The sequence below is a fragment of the Alosa alosa genome, chromosome 11 (genome assembly GCF_017589495.1).
Source record: "Alosa alosa isolate M-15738 ecotype Scorff River chromosome 11, AALO_Geno_1.1, whole genome shotgun sequence".
Taxonomy (NCBI): domain Eukaryota; kingdom Metazoa; phylum Chordata; class Actinopteri; order Clupeiformes; family Clupeidae; genus Alosa; species Alosa alosa.
The window spans coordinates 26,089,441-26,104,480 of record NC_063199.1 but is presented as its reverse complement, the minus strand read 5'-3'; the positions used below and the strand labels follow the sequence as shown (position 1 = coordinate 26,104,480).

The 15,040-nt window shown below is 42.0% G+C and overlaps 1 protein-coding gene across 1 annotated transcript; it reads left to right on the top strand.

The window, feature by feature from the left end:
- The first annotated feature begins 706 nt into the window (after positions 1-706).
- On the top strand, positions 707-14,652 carry ldhd (lactate dehydrogenase D). The gene is made up of 11 exons (XM_048256918.1): positions 707-885; positions 1,801-1,913; positions 2,734-2,875; positions 3,708-3,849; positions 4,689-4,848; positions 5,103-5,302; positions 5,790-5,918; positions 7,103-7,230; positions 7,478-7,568; positions 9,526-9,637; positions 13,781-14,652. Exons 1-11 carry the CDS (start codon positions 781-783, stop codon positions 13,944-13,946), a joined length of 1,488 nt encoding a protein of 495 aa, XP_048112875.1. The 5' UTR covers positions 707-780; the 3' UTR covers positions 13,947-14,652.
- The last annotated feature ends 388 nt before the right edge of the window (positions 14,653-15,040 follow it).

The following is a 15,040-nucleotide window of genomic DNA, read 5'->3' as shown; positions in this document are numbered from 1 at the left end:
AATGTTGCAGAAACATTACATACTCCATCTAGTGGCTGACATTGTAACATCCCAGGCTTTCATGCTTTTGTTGCAGGGATTACAGTGCCCAGACAGGCCTTTGACCGTAAGATGGATTCTCTTCTGGTGAGGGGACATCCTCTGATCGCGGAAAGAAAATAAACTGTCATATAAAACTGTTTTCCATGTCAACATATATGGATGATGTCGGGTAGTAGGCTAGCTGCTGAATATGAATTATGCTGTACATAATCTTAAAACCAATCTAAAGAATCTATAACTACCAACTAAATGCATTTTCAGCACACTTTTATACAGTTATACATGGCATTTTATTAGCATAATTGCCTTTTTAATGGCCAAAATACTGATGCTTCTTTTTAGATTTTACAGTGATAAAGAAGCTTCTAGACACTGCAGAAGCCTTTCATTGATTGTATTCAAAATGAGATAAAGTATTAGGATCCTGATCTAAAAGCTAATTTTCTTCATATATGTTTCATTGTTTGATATAGGATCGGTAGACAGTTCTACACTCTATTCTGTTTACAATAAACAATGTCTTCTTCTTCTTCTTCTTCTTCTTCTTATTATTATTATTATTGTTGTTGTTGTTGTTGTTATATCTAGTTCTGCTAAAACGCCAGGGCGCTGCGCAGCGTGTTGCGTCATCAAATAACTTTTCGACGTTACGTTGCGCGATCCGGAAGTACATTTAGCTGTCTGTTTACAAGTGGATCTCAGCTGTCATGAGTTAATGCATAAAGCAGGAGCGAAATTATGACCTTGACTTTACTTAGGCAGTCCGGAAGACTGTGCCCCGCACTCTCAAACTGTAGCTCTTTCCTGCAGTCCAGCGCTTTCAAGAGATCATATGCCGTTAGGGTAAGTGGCGAACTAGGCTACGAAGATAAGTAAAACTTCCACAGATGGTGTACCTCCTCCTCAGACCAGTCCAAGACAAGTCCAAGACCAGCTGAACTTCACAGTAGCCGCAGTCAGTCAACTGTCAACCTCAAAAGGCGGGGTCTCCTTTTGCTATTGGTACATTGGGGATTCCCCTCTCATCTCAGATGCAAAGGGGACACTTGAACATAATGAAGTGTGTGTGTTTTGGTGGCTATGTCTGTTGTCAGTCAAATATCAGTGTCGACGGACTGTCTGACATTTAATCTGGTTTTGCATTGCACGTTGTGAACTTTTGTGATAACATAAAATGTTACCTGCTGCTTCTTTTGGCTATGTTGTCACATATGCACACATTATTTCCACTTCCAGCCTAGGCTAGGCTACTACACACCTGATCATAAACTTATTAGAGAATTATGACGCTGCAGTCATAATGGACTTTGACATTAACTAGGCTAGCCTACTACCAGAGCCGTAGGCCTACAGTATAGAAGCTCTGTAGGCTACTGTAGTTTCGCCTAGTAGGATATTTGTGTGGCGTTTGTGAAATGGTGTTTTATTTTGATTTGGTTTGTTATGTTATTGAGATAGTTTGAGGTATTTGGGCTTTGTTAAGTTATTTTGATGTGACAGGCTATGCTGTTATGATGTTTGTTTAAATGATACCATGATGTGTGTGGTAGCCTTTTGAATGTTATTTTTGTTATGTGGTGTGGTATTGTGATTTAGGTTTATACTTTGATATTATGATTATTTTTGGTATTGTGAGATGGTGAAGTAGGCTAGGCTACTGTGAGGGCATATTACACACATGAGGTGTTGGAAGGCATATGTTTGTTACTAGTGTGCGTTACTAACATAAAGTTGTTGCTTGTGTTTGTGATCCAACAGAGCAGAGATGTTGAACAGGTTCTCTTTGCATTCCGTTCAGTTGTCGGGGACGACGGCGTCTCATTGGGACAGGCGGTACGGGAGCAGCATGGCAGAGATGAATCAGTGCACAAGTGAGTTTTGTGTGTGTGTATTGTGTGTGTGTGTGTGTGTGTGGTGTGTGTATCTGTGTCTGTGTCTTTGTGTGTGTGTGTTTTCTATGGAGAAGGTGGAGGACTAACCAGTACACCAGGACTTATTCACATCCTCCATTTTAGATGTGTGCTTGATTGTTATTAATGTGTGGCTATGTGTTTAATATTTTACAATGTGTGTGTTTGTGTTGTGTATGTGCTTAATGTGTTTGTGTGTTGCAGATGCAAACCTCCTGATGTGGTGGTGTTTCCCCGAGGTGTGTGTGCGCATGTGTATGTGTGTGTGTCTGTCTGTGTGCATTTGTGTGTGTCTGTATGTGTGTGCGTGTGTGTGTGAATGTGCTGCTTAATGAGTTTGTGTGTTGCAGATGCAAACCCCCTGATGTGGTGGTGTTTCCCTGTGGTGTGTGTGTGTGTGCATGTGTACAGTACATACGGAAAGTATTCACAGCGCTTCACTTTTCCACATTTTGTTATGTCTCAGACTCATCTTAAAATGGATTCAATTATTTTTTCTCATTAATCTACACACAATACTCCAACACAATTATTTACAAAACACTCCAAAGTCTGAAACATAATAAAATGTGAAAAAGTGAAGTGCTGTGAATATTTTCTGTATGCACTGTATGTGTGTGTGTGTGTGTGTGTGTGTGTGTGTGTGTGTGTTTGTGTGTCTGCGTGCGCGCTTAACATGTTTGTGTGTTGCAGATGCAAGCCCTCTGATGTGGTGGTGTTTCCCATGGTGTGTGTGTGCGTGTGTGTGCTTGCGTGTGCTTAACATGTTTGTGTGTTGCAGATGCAAGCCCCCTGATGTGGTGGTGTTTCCCCGAAGCGTGGAGGAGGTCAGTGCGCTGGCCAAAATCTGTCACCACCACCGCATTCCCATCATCCCCTTTGGCACAGGCACCGGACTGGAGGGAGGAGTTGGAGCCGTCAAGGTGCGGGGGAGAATGTGCTGGCGGAGGGGGAGGTGGGGATAGGAGAAGGGGCTGTGAACATGAGACGGAACAACTCTGAGGGGTGTGGGGGCAGTAAGGGGCTGTGAACATGAGACGGAACAACTCTGAGGGGTGTGGGGGGCAGTAAGGGGCAGAACATGAGATGGAACAACTCTGAGGGGTGTGGGGGCAGTAAGGGGCAGAACATGAGACGGAACCACTCTGGGGGGTTGGGGTAAGACAAGGGGCCCTGAAGATGAGAGAGGACCACTCTAGGGGGCAGTAAGAGGCAGTGAAGATGATTTGGGGGTTGTTGTTGTCTGAGGCAAGCAGATAAGAAGAATTTGCTGTGGGGAATCCTCAAAAATTACAGTAAAAATGTGGTGATTTTGTGATTCTGCCATGGCTGTTTTGGTAGCAAGGTGACTCTGTTAGTGGATGATCTCTGTGGCCCGGACGACATTTTTAGTTAATACTAAACACTAAACTAAACATTTTAGTTAACACTGAACACTGAACACATGCAGAATAACGGATAATAACAGTATTGGTTGCTATATAATGTAGGATAAAATTACAGATGTGGTGGTAATTCAGTGTTTCCCACAGAATTAAATTCCATTTGCGGTGGTTGGTTTGCAGAATTAACTTGAATACAACAGTTTTTAACAAATTAGCACAGCGTGGTTATGATGCTAACCTGATTTAAGAACAATTTAGTACAACCTGGAAAATCATTGTGTGGTGGTCAATGTTGATATTGTGACAAATAAGTCAATGTATGGGAAACACTGTAATTGATTGTGTGCCACTGAATTGTGCGTGCTTGCAGGGTGGTGTGTGTTTCAGTCTGCGGATGATGGACCAGGTGTTGGACCTGCACCCAGAGGACTTTGACGTGACAGTGGAGCCAGGTGTGACGCGGAAAGGCCTCAACTCTTACCTGCGAGACACAGGCCTGTGGTTCCCTGTGGGTAAGAAACGCCTGAACCTAAATGTGGCCAGAGGAACACTGCACCTAAATATGAGGAAAACTGCATGACCATTTCAATATGATCTGGAGATGACCACTATGGCATTTAGAAATCTGAACAGAGCTTTCAGACCTGATCACCTAAACCTGGTTGAAGCTGGTTGTACTTCATGAGTAAACAAAGCCACCAGTATTGTGTTTTTGAAATGTACAGTATATTTATATTTATGCATTAATATTTTGAACATCAGTGTTTGATCTTTTTCAGGTTTGGTTGCATCACTTATAATATATATATATATATATATATATATATATATATATATATACTGTATATATATCATGACATGATTCAGACACCAACATGGAACAGAGACACTTGGTTTAGTTTATATTCAGAGTAGGAGACAACTTGACAATGACAGGTGATGGGTGTTGGAAGTTGATTGTGGAAGCAATTCCAAAGACTTTCTAATAACGAGACACAGCACTCAAAGAATCCTCCATAGAAATGTATGGGTTTAGTTCGTAATGCCAATATGGCTGTTGTCTACCCCACCCCTTCCTGTAATTTAAGTAACCAACTGCATTTGTATTCTTTTTTGCCTTATTTGGGGGGATATATATATGTCGTTCAATTCAAATTTTAACACGGATTCGTCTGATGTACTTGTTATGTCAATATGACCTCCCTTACATAATGCCTGCCCATTCATTTGAATAGGAAAATAGCTTCCCAATAACTTCCCGAAACGCATTAACAAGATGGCTGCTAAGTGGGGGGATTTGCCTATAAGGACTTTGTCAATACCCTGATGTTAAATGTGCCTGTGTCCACAGACCCTGGAGCAGACGCATCGCTCTGCGGAATGGCCGCCACCAGTGCATCCGGCACCAACGCTGTCCGTTACGGAACCATGCGGGAGAACGTTCTTAACCTTGAGGTGGTTCTGGCTGACGGCACCATCATCCACACAGCGGGGAAGGGCCGCCGCGCCAGGTGCTCCTCCACGCGTGCACCGTATCTGCTCTCCTGCGGCTGCAGCGCACACACCACATATGGGCCCAAGCGCCCACGGGGACCTGGGTCGAATAAAAAAAAAAAATCAGATTAATAACACGAATTGGTTGCACAAAGGAAAGAGTGTTTTATCTAAGAACAGGCATTACAGTACAACGGAAGCAGAGTTGTGGGTGTTTGGGTCGGACCAGCTAGCCTGTAAGTGAAGTCCATCTCCCTCCCTCCTTCCTTAGGAAGACGTCTGCCGGGTACAACCTGACTAACCTGTTCGTCGGTTCGGAGGGCACTCTGGGGGTGCTGACCAAAGCCACGCTGCGACTGTACGGGGTTCCTGAGGGCGTCGCCGCCGCCGTCTGCTCCTTCCCCTCCGTCCAGGCTGCCGTGGACACCACCGTACAGGTCTTGCAGGCCGGAGTGCCCATCGCACGCATCGGTGAGACCCTGGCACAAACGGAGACACACTCACACACATCTCGTCTGGCGGTGTTTGGGAAGCATTTGCGATGGACTCTGTGTCTGTGTTAGGTATTTAGATTACAGTATATTCGATTAGATGTTATTTTTATTTATTGTCACTGCACAAGTAACATGTCAGTACAACGACATACAGTTTTACATATACTGTAGCCAGAAGTGCATATAGCAGATGTAGTGCTGGGGCAGTGTGTACAGATTTATATAAATTAGGGAGATGTTTGGAAAGACTTTGTGAGATGGACTCTTTGTAGGCATGTTGACAGTTTGCATATTGTTGTTTAGTTTAATACACAGACTGTTGTTTTTTCTGTGATATTTCTTGTATAAAAAAAACTATTCAGATATTCTCTTGTTCATCAAGAGAAAAATCTGTTTGCAGATTTGTAGATCTGTAGATTGATGTCTCCTGTGTGTTAATGACGTCCCTTGACGTGTGCCTGCAGAATTTCTGGATGATGTGATGATTGATGCGTGTAACCGCTACAACTCCCTGGCCTATCCTGTGGCGCCCACCCTCTTCCTAGAATTCCATGGCAGCGCCAGGAGCCTGGATGAGCAGGTCTCTATCACAGGTGTGTGAGTGTGCCTGTGTCTCTCTCTCTGTGTGTGTGTGTGTGTGTTTGTTGTTTTGCGTTGTGTTTATACATCTCAGTGTGTCTATCACTGTGCTCATCACTGACTAAATTATGACTGAATGTTTGTGTGCGTCAATATACAGTATGGATGTGTAATGTATTGTATGTGTGCATGTTAGGGCTGCACAGTTACAGTAGGACTTCACAATCATAATCGCAATATGAACCAATGCAATTACCTCATCGCAAAAGCTACAAATAATTGTGCAATTTGTGTCACAAATCTGACTTTTATATTCATTTCATCCTCCTTGACTATGCCACTTCTGATTGGAGGGTGTGCATAGTGCGTGAGGGGGCACAGACATTCTGATTGGTGAGCATCACAGTTGGTCAGGAGTGCTGTACTTCTTGTGCAGCGGGCATGCTCACCAATCTGGAGTGGCACAAATTATCTCGCAATATCTGTCAGGAAAATTGCAATTAGATATTTTCCCCAAATCGTGCAGCCCTAATGCATGTATGTGTTTGATGTGTGTATGACCTTTGAGGGATTTATCAGTGAGTTATGTTTGAAAAGTGTATCGCTTGCAGAATACTTGTATATTTTATTTGCACAATGTTTGTATATTTCTCTTCCATACTACATACAGTATATGTGTATTTATGTGTGTGTATTTGTGTGTGTGTGTGTGTGTGTGTGTGTGTGTGTGTGTGAAAGAGAGAAAGTTTGTAAGACATGCGCGACGTGTGTGTTGTGGAGGACATGTATGTTTATATGACATGTCTGCGTGTGTCGTGGAGGACATGTATGTTTATATGACATGTCTACGTGTGTCGTGGAGGACATGTATGTTTATATGACATGTCTGCGTGTGTCGTGGAGGACATGCGTGTTTATATGACATGTCTGCGTGTGTCGTGGAGGACATGCGTGTTTATATGACATGTCTGCGTGTGTCGTGGAGGACGTGTGTTTATATGACATGTCTGCGTGTGTCGTGGAGGACATGTATGTTTATATGACATGTCTGCATGTGTCGTGGAGGACATGTATGTTTTTATGACATGCGCGACGTGTGTGTCGTGGAGGACATGTATGTTTATATGACATGTCTGCATGTGTCGTGGAGGACATGTATGTTTATATGACATGTCTGCGTGTGTCGTGTTTCTCCCAGAGGAGTTAGCGAAGGACAGCGGAGGCTCCGACTTCTCGTGGGCGGACGATGAGGCAAAGCGTGCCCGCCTGTGGAAGGCCAGACACGACGCCTGGTATGCCGCACTGGCACTCCGACCCGGCTGCAAGGTGAGTGGTGCCAAACCAACTACCGTCATCACTAGCCCAGTAGCCAATCACAACGCACGGCGCAGCTCAATCAGTAGCAGCTGTGCGCTAACTCAGTCCTCTGAAGTAATGCCTGCCCTGGCCACAAAGCTGTACATACTGTACCGCAAGTGTATACAAATTTCCCTATTTGTGTGTGTGTGTGTGTGTGTGTGTGTGTGTGTGTGTGTGTGTGTGTGTGTGTGTGTGTGTGTGTTTGATTCTGCAGGCCTACGCCACAGATGTTTGTGTTCCTCTCTCCCGCTTGCCTGAGGTCGTTGTAGAGACTAAGGAAGACCTGATCCAAAATGGCCTCACAGGTCTGCTTGGTCTACCTCTTCCTCCTCCTTGTATTCACCTCCAAGATGTCACAGGAGAAAATGTCTCCGAATGGAAGACAGAGGAGGGAACAGTTACTGCAAGCGTTTTATTTATTTATGCTGAGGAATCTCGAGAGACTTGCACTTCATATGCAATCTGGGTTTAACTCTGTCAACAAACATTAAGCACTGTGAGATCCCGGGGGGGGGGGGGGTTGTATAGCAGTGGCGGCCGGTGGTTAAAAAAATAACGGAGGAAGGAATGTCCGCTTGATTGGTGTTAGTGGCAATATGTGAATAGATGTAGGCCACCTACCCCGACACATTTATAGCAGCAGTACTATGTAGCATTTTAACTGGCAATGTTGTGCAATAAGTCACTTTGGATAATAGTGCTAAATTAATAAATGTAAATGTAAAGAAATGTAAATTTAGGTCTGGGAAGTCAGGGAAGATATGTAGGTCTAGTTATGAAATACTGTTTTCCAGATGTGCAAAATTATGAAAAGTCTGGAGGTTTTGCTCAATGTAGCCTAATACATTTGCAGAAAAGTCTTTAACACTAAAAATAGACACTTGTTTTATAAAACAATGTAACTATTTACCATTAAAAAAATAGACCTTAAATGTGGTTATTTGTAACATGCTATTATTTTTAAAGCCAAATCGCTATAATTTAAAGACAGGTTGTAAGCTGAGTGAATTTATACTCAAAAGGCAAATGTTACTGAAGACGTCATTACAGGAATGCGTCATGGTCTGAAACATTCATTAACAATGTTACCATCCAAAGATACAGTTAGTAACAATAACATATTAACAACAAGAACATTATTTAACAATTGTTTAGTTAAGGCATAACTTGGATGATTATAGCAACGCATAACTATCCAAAAATGTTTTAGCCTATCACCAAATGAACTGTCCACGTTTGTGACAGCCTACAGCTGCTGGCCTATGTTTTCTGTGCTAACGTTACCAGTTAGCCATTTGTCATACTATGTAGCATTCAGCAGCCTACACTAGCCTTACAATCTTTTTTTGAATTAGGAATTTTTGGAACTGGTCTTCCTGATTTGATCCTAACCTTCGCACTGTATTTGAATGTATAAAAGATGGATATTGTCCTGATTCCATTGTACTGTTTATTTCACGAGCAAAAAACAAGCTTTCTTGTTTTTCTCAAACACAAGATTCTTAGCTGTATGACTGCAAATAACGTTCTTGCACCGTTGCCGCTAAAAACAGCACCCCCTATCGCAATTGAAAATTACTGTACGGAGGAGCTTCCTCCTTTGGCCATTGAAAACGACTTGATTCACGAGCCGCTGGGGTCAGAGCCGTTTATAATGGACTTCAATGAGGGGCTTGAGAAGGAAGCTCCTCCATACAGTAATTTTCAATTGCGATAGGGGGTGCTGTTGGCATTTTGACCTAGGGGAACGATTTTGTTCATTCAAAGTGTTAAAAATAGTGATATTAACAGTAATTTATCAGATTAGTAATTCACTTTAGATATTTTTTATTTTTCTCTGAAATTTTAGTGAGGGTGTTCCTCCCTTTCCTCAATGAAGGAGCCTCCTCTGATGTATAGTCTCACAGAACACCCACCACCATCACTCCTATAGCTATAGCTTCTCTTTTTGGTCTAAGGTTGTTGTAGTTGTTGTTCTTGAAGGAGAACTAATAGCCTAATAGCCTAATACATGAAAAAAGAGTAATCATTTTGTAATGAGGGAGTTGTATAACATCAAGTTCATGAAATTTATTGAGGTCAATTTTGAGAGATGTTTTTTATATAGATACCAGGCAATCTTTCTACCAGCACTATCTGTGTTCCGGAATGCTTTGCCTCAATGCTGGAGAATTCTATCACCTGTAATGAAGTCACTGACACTTTGACGAGCGATGAAGGGTGTTAGTTTGACTGATCCAGAGGCCCTGCTGTGCTCCACAGGACCCATAGCAGGACATGTGGGAGACGGGAACTTCCACTGTCTGATGGTCCTGGACCCCAATGACCCAGAAGAGGTGCTCAAAGTTCACCAGTTCACAGAGAGACTGGCCAGGTAAGCCTGCATACACCTTTCTTCAACCCTACACATACTGACCAAGACATGGCTAGATCACCTGCATACAACCGAACAACGGAAATGTCTATTTATACAGTACATCTGCATACACCACACTCAGGGCTTGCTAGAAGACCCTTTCAACAATAAAAACAAAAACAATGCTTGAACGTTCTATTTGGTTCCCAATCTACTTCCTCTGCATCAGAGCCATATTAAGGTTTTGCACCTACGTCATAATGTCATGTGACCGTTTGTTTACAACTAGAGTGGTAGGCAAGAATGGTAGGCAAGGAACTGCAGAGAGTGGTAGGCAAGCCTACAACAGTCGGGTTGCATAGGCTACACATAGTTACAAATAGCTTCAAAATTGAAATTTTAATATCAAATATTGACCGGGATGCCGACCACTTGTGTAGGCCCTAACAGTTGGTTTTACAATAAGAAGCAAAAGGCGACGAATCGACCGCTTTAGCCTACCTATCCTCGTGGTTGTGGAGGATGATCATTAGCAGCTGTGAAGTCTTTAATTCTCAAGATAGCCTAATGGTGTAGCCTACTGTCTACGAAGACGTAGGCTAAAATACTACTATCTACAGTCATCCAAAAATGAATTGCCAGAGATAGGCTATGAAGGGATAAAGTGCAGCATTTTAAACATGGCAAGATTATTTTTACCGGAACAGTTTGTTCTAATTTGTCTCGTGAAATTCGTGCTTGTGGACATCAATCACCTATCTTCTGTCCTTCTATTTCAAGTTATCATGAGTGTCATTTGATTATATAATCACAACAAATGCTAATAAATGAAAACAGAATAGGCTTATGTGCTATAGGCTAACGTTACAGGTCAGGCTAACTCCTCGTATGTCAAAATAAACTGATTTGATCCTAATTGTTTAACGATCACACACAAGAACTTAACACAGCAACCTCAAACACCACTGTTGAACCTAGGCTACTGCTTCAGTCATGTAAGAAATAAGCAGTTTATGAATTATCTTTATTCGTTTAATCAAGTCCACATGACCAAAATAACAACATATTTAAAGGCTGAGCTAGCATAACAGCCTAATATAGGCGATGCTGCAATGGATAACTAATAAAAAGTTTCATACAATTAATGAACTTTATCACTCACATTCTGAGTTTTTCTGGGTGGTTATATATCCATGCAGATCGCCTTCAAATAAGCCATCGCTGTTATATGATATAATATGTTACAGGATTCATGACTAACGCCATTAATGTTACATGATGCTGACTGACTCTGGCTATAACAAAGGCTACCGTTTTAACGTCTGCTGAGTCTACTGCCTACCAAGACCTGTCGCTGTTCAGTTGAAGTTAAATGATCAAATATTGTTTGATTTTGTGTCAGCTTTCAGAAGGAAGACATGTTCCTTTCTGGTCAAATTTCACAGCTTCTAAGAAAGGCTATTGTCTTCGTGGTAAACCGAAGTTTTGAACAGAGAGAAAAAGTTAGGCTACCATTAGGCTACATGCAGGTTCTCCCATAACGTTATCGATACAGATCAATGCACCAAATCAGGGCGATTTTAGCGAAACAACGTTCCTGTGAAAGGCTATCAAATATTGAACAATGGGATAACGTTTCATCATCACCTTTATTGATGCCTGAAATGTTGACATTGCTGAAATACAGAGATGTAGCCTACTGAGAGGCAGCTGCAGACAACGATGTTCAATGGGTTCAACTTGTTCCTTGCCTACCAGCTGGATGTAAACAAAGCTATAGAACCTAGAATACGTCACATGAAAAACGTTAATAGACCCTTTCAAGAGAGTTCCATTATCAGCATCATAGTTGGCCCCACAAGACTTCCTTTTTAACATTCCATATGTTATCTTAATGCAGAGGAAGTAGATTGGGGCCCAAATAGAACGTTCAAGCATTGTTTTTGTTTTTATTGTTGAAAGGGTCTATTCACCTTATTCCGCGCGCAAACATGGGGGCGCTAGCTTTGCCCACATTGTCTCCGAACTTCCGATTGAGCAGTACATCCATTGCGATACATTGAGATAGCAGAGCTCTATCGAGATTACTGGCATCATATATTATGAGTCATCCTAAAGTTAGGAACGTTTATTTAGGATTTTGGTGACTTAAGACATTTCTGTTATACAGCTTTCCTATCTGAAGTTAGGAAAAAACTGACTTTGGAGCGGCTGTTCTGTAAGTTAGCCTCTCTATCCTCTTCTGCCGTGTCATCCCAATGAAGCTAACTAGACATAGCTAGCCGACCGGAAGTTTAAAGACAACGTGAAATTTTAAAAAATGGGCCGGGCTGAATAAGGTGAATAGATCTATCTATACACGGGTTTCCCGTTTACCAACAAAACTAGATGCGCCAGCAGCCCGCGGAGGCAGAAGACGCTTTGTGGCCATCCCACAACGTTATAAACTTAACCTAAATAGTCGGCTGCTGTAAGCTACAATCGGATTTTTTGTATACCCCTGTTGTCTCAATGATAATAACATCTCGTTTCAGACTATATTTCAAAGTTTGACGTTCATTTGGATTATTAATATAACATCGTATTTTGTCATTTTTGGCGAAGACATTCCGTTAGGGATATTGAACATATTTAACATTCTCTAACCATCGTTGATTTCAATTGGTGCAGTTTTCAGCACAAAACTCATTTTATTCTTTTGCTCTTTTGCATTGCTCTATGCTGTTCTATGGTGCTTTCTGCCTCTTGGTTGCGCACGCATGTTTTCGTGACGTTCCATAGAAATCCATGTATAAGGCTCTGCTCTGCATTAAGATAACATAATGGAATGTTAAAACGGAAGCCTTGTGGGGCCAACTATGATGCCGATAATGGAACTCTCTTGAAAGGGTCTTCTTAATCACCTTCAGTTTCACTGTTTTGCATATTGTTCTGCGTTGTAACATATAAAAAAAACTACTGAAGTATAAAACATCACCACAGCTTTGTTAGTTAACTTCCTTATGTAGAAGCATACGAGTTCCTTCCATATCATAACACCTGCTACACATACAGTATGGCTCATATGATGTTATTTCCAAATCATCACGCCCGTAGTTTGCTACACATATCGGCTATACTTATATGAAGTTCTTTCCAAATCATCACACCCGTAGTTTGCTACACATATCGGCTATACTTATATGAAGTTATTTCCAAATCTTCACACCCGTAGTTTGCTACACATATCGGCTATATGAAGTTCTTTCAAATCTTCACACCGTTTTGCTACATTATATGAAGTTCTTTTTCAAATCTTCACACCCGTAGTTTGCTACACATATCGGCTATACTTATATGAAGTTCTTTCCAAATCTTCACACCCGTAGTTTGCTACACATATCGGCTATACTTATATGAAGTTCTTTCCAAATCATCACACCCGTAGTTTGCTACACACATCGGCTATACTTATATGAAGTTCTTTCCAAATCATCACACCCGTAGTTTGCTACACATATCGGCTATACATTTATTACAGTCTTCCTCCACATCTTCATCCTTCTAAATAGTTGGTGATTCCCTTGGGACACCTCTGTACAGGAAAGCTGTACAGCTAAATTCAATAAAATCCTTGAATTCTTGAATTGAATAGAACAGCTGACTAGTGATTATGCCAGCAAACTCATTCACCCTGTCCTGTGGCCTCCAGCTCTCTAGTAATTGCAGTTGCACAGAATGGAAGGAGTAACCTTAAATTTGGGTTCCATCTCCTAATTAAATCTGCCCAGACTGCTCATTTCTATTAAGCAAGGTTTTCAAGGCCGCCAGGCGTCTGCCTTATAATACAAAGCGAATTAAGTTTTTCCCTGCCTATTGCAAGTGATGTTGCTTCCAAGATATGAATTGTGTTTTTGTTCACCTTTTGAGACAACTTGCAGGATAGTTAAAACACTCATGGAAAGTATTGAGATGACACTCATTGGAAAGTATTGAGATTTGTGTGTCAGTCTATGGAATTCTTTTGCATTGCTTTACACAAATTAGTATAGCCAGTATGTGACTATATCTATTCAAATGGATATACACTCTGTGTGTGTGTGTGTGTGTGTGTGTGTCGGTCTGTCTGTCTGTCTGTGTTTGTGTCTGTCTGTCTGTCTGTCTGTGTGTGTGTGTGTATAGACGGGCTCTGGCTGTGGATGGCACGTGCACTGGTGAGCACGGTGTGGGCCTGGGGAAACGCACCCTGCTGAGGGAGGAGGTCGGCCCTCTGGCTCTGGAGGTCATGCAGGGACTCAAGGCCACACTGGACCCCAAAAACCTCATGAATCCTGGGAAGGTTCTATAAACACCACCACCATCTCCACCACCACTACCCATGTGTGCTACACCTGTTGCTGCTGTTGCTGCTGTGGCTGTGACTGCCGGCCCTCTCAGCCACTGTAGAGATGCCAGCCTGCAGTTGTCTCTTCTCACCACCAGGGGGCATGTGGGAGTTTGGAACGAGCAGGAGCATGATAAGCTGTGTGTGACAGGCCTCTCGGAGGACTGATTGTCTCATGGTTGAGCTCCAAGGAGTACTCTGATTGACCTGAATTGGCCCTTTCCCCTTGTTCTTGAAGCACTTATGATTATTTCTAAATTGTACATTGTCATAATCATGAAACAAAGTTCATTTATTAATTTTAGTCAGTTGCCAAGCACAAAATCAGGAGCTGCATGTGTATGTTCAGTACATTTCTTTTCTTCTTTTCTTCAGCAATTGAAGGACTTTCACCTGTCCAGATTTTCAAATTACTGTGAAATCTCACCCTGCTTGATGTGTATGTATACATATGTATTCAATGTGTATTTATGTATTCAACATTGATGTGTATCAATGGTTGGATTGAATTTTCATAGAAAACCAGCTTGAAGAGTCCAGCTGTGGGCAGCTCTATGGATGAGGCTGTTTTGCTTTAGTTATGTGATCAAACCTTGTTTCCGTCCTCCTCATAGGAAGTTTTAATCCTTGGATTTTTGTCCAGTAATAAAAATGAAAAATGTTCAGTTTTCCCTTTTTTTTTTCATTCTAGCGATAGCTTACATGAGTAATCTCATATCATATTGGATATATAAAGCTTGCTTTAGACATTGGTTTCAGTTGAGATGTGCTAAAACTGAGGTGTTTCAATCAACACAACTGGTGTGAGACACAACCATGTCCTCAATCAGCTTTCCCACACAGGGAGATTCAGACAGCCGCTAAAGTCTCACAAGTCCAGAAGTGATGCAAGTTTCCCAAGACCTTTGTGTAGCAACCACCATGGTAACAGTGGAGAGTGTTTACTGAATCATGGTTGTTGCACCACAAGAGACTTAGAAACTAGAGACCAGATACTCTGTCACAGGAAAAGGCTGTACAGTCAGCAGCACTGCCTCATATTAGCCACAGGACTGGCT

Excerpts from the sequence above, each read along its gene's own strand:
- ldhd (XM_048256918.1), top strand. The coding sequence starts at position 781 with ATGACCTTGACTTTACTTAGGCAGTCCGGAAGACTGTGCCCCGCACTC. Across the intron at positions 2,876-3,707 it reads GAGGAGTTGGAGCCGTCAAG|GGTGGTGTGTGTTTCAGTCT; the intron begins GTGCGGGGGAGA and ends GCGTGCTTGCAG. Across the intron at positions 9,638-13,780 it reads TTCACAGAGAGACTGGCCAG|ACGGGCTCTGGCTGTGGATG; the intron begins GTAAGCCTGCAT and ends GTGTGTGTATAG.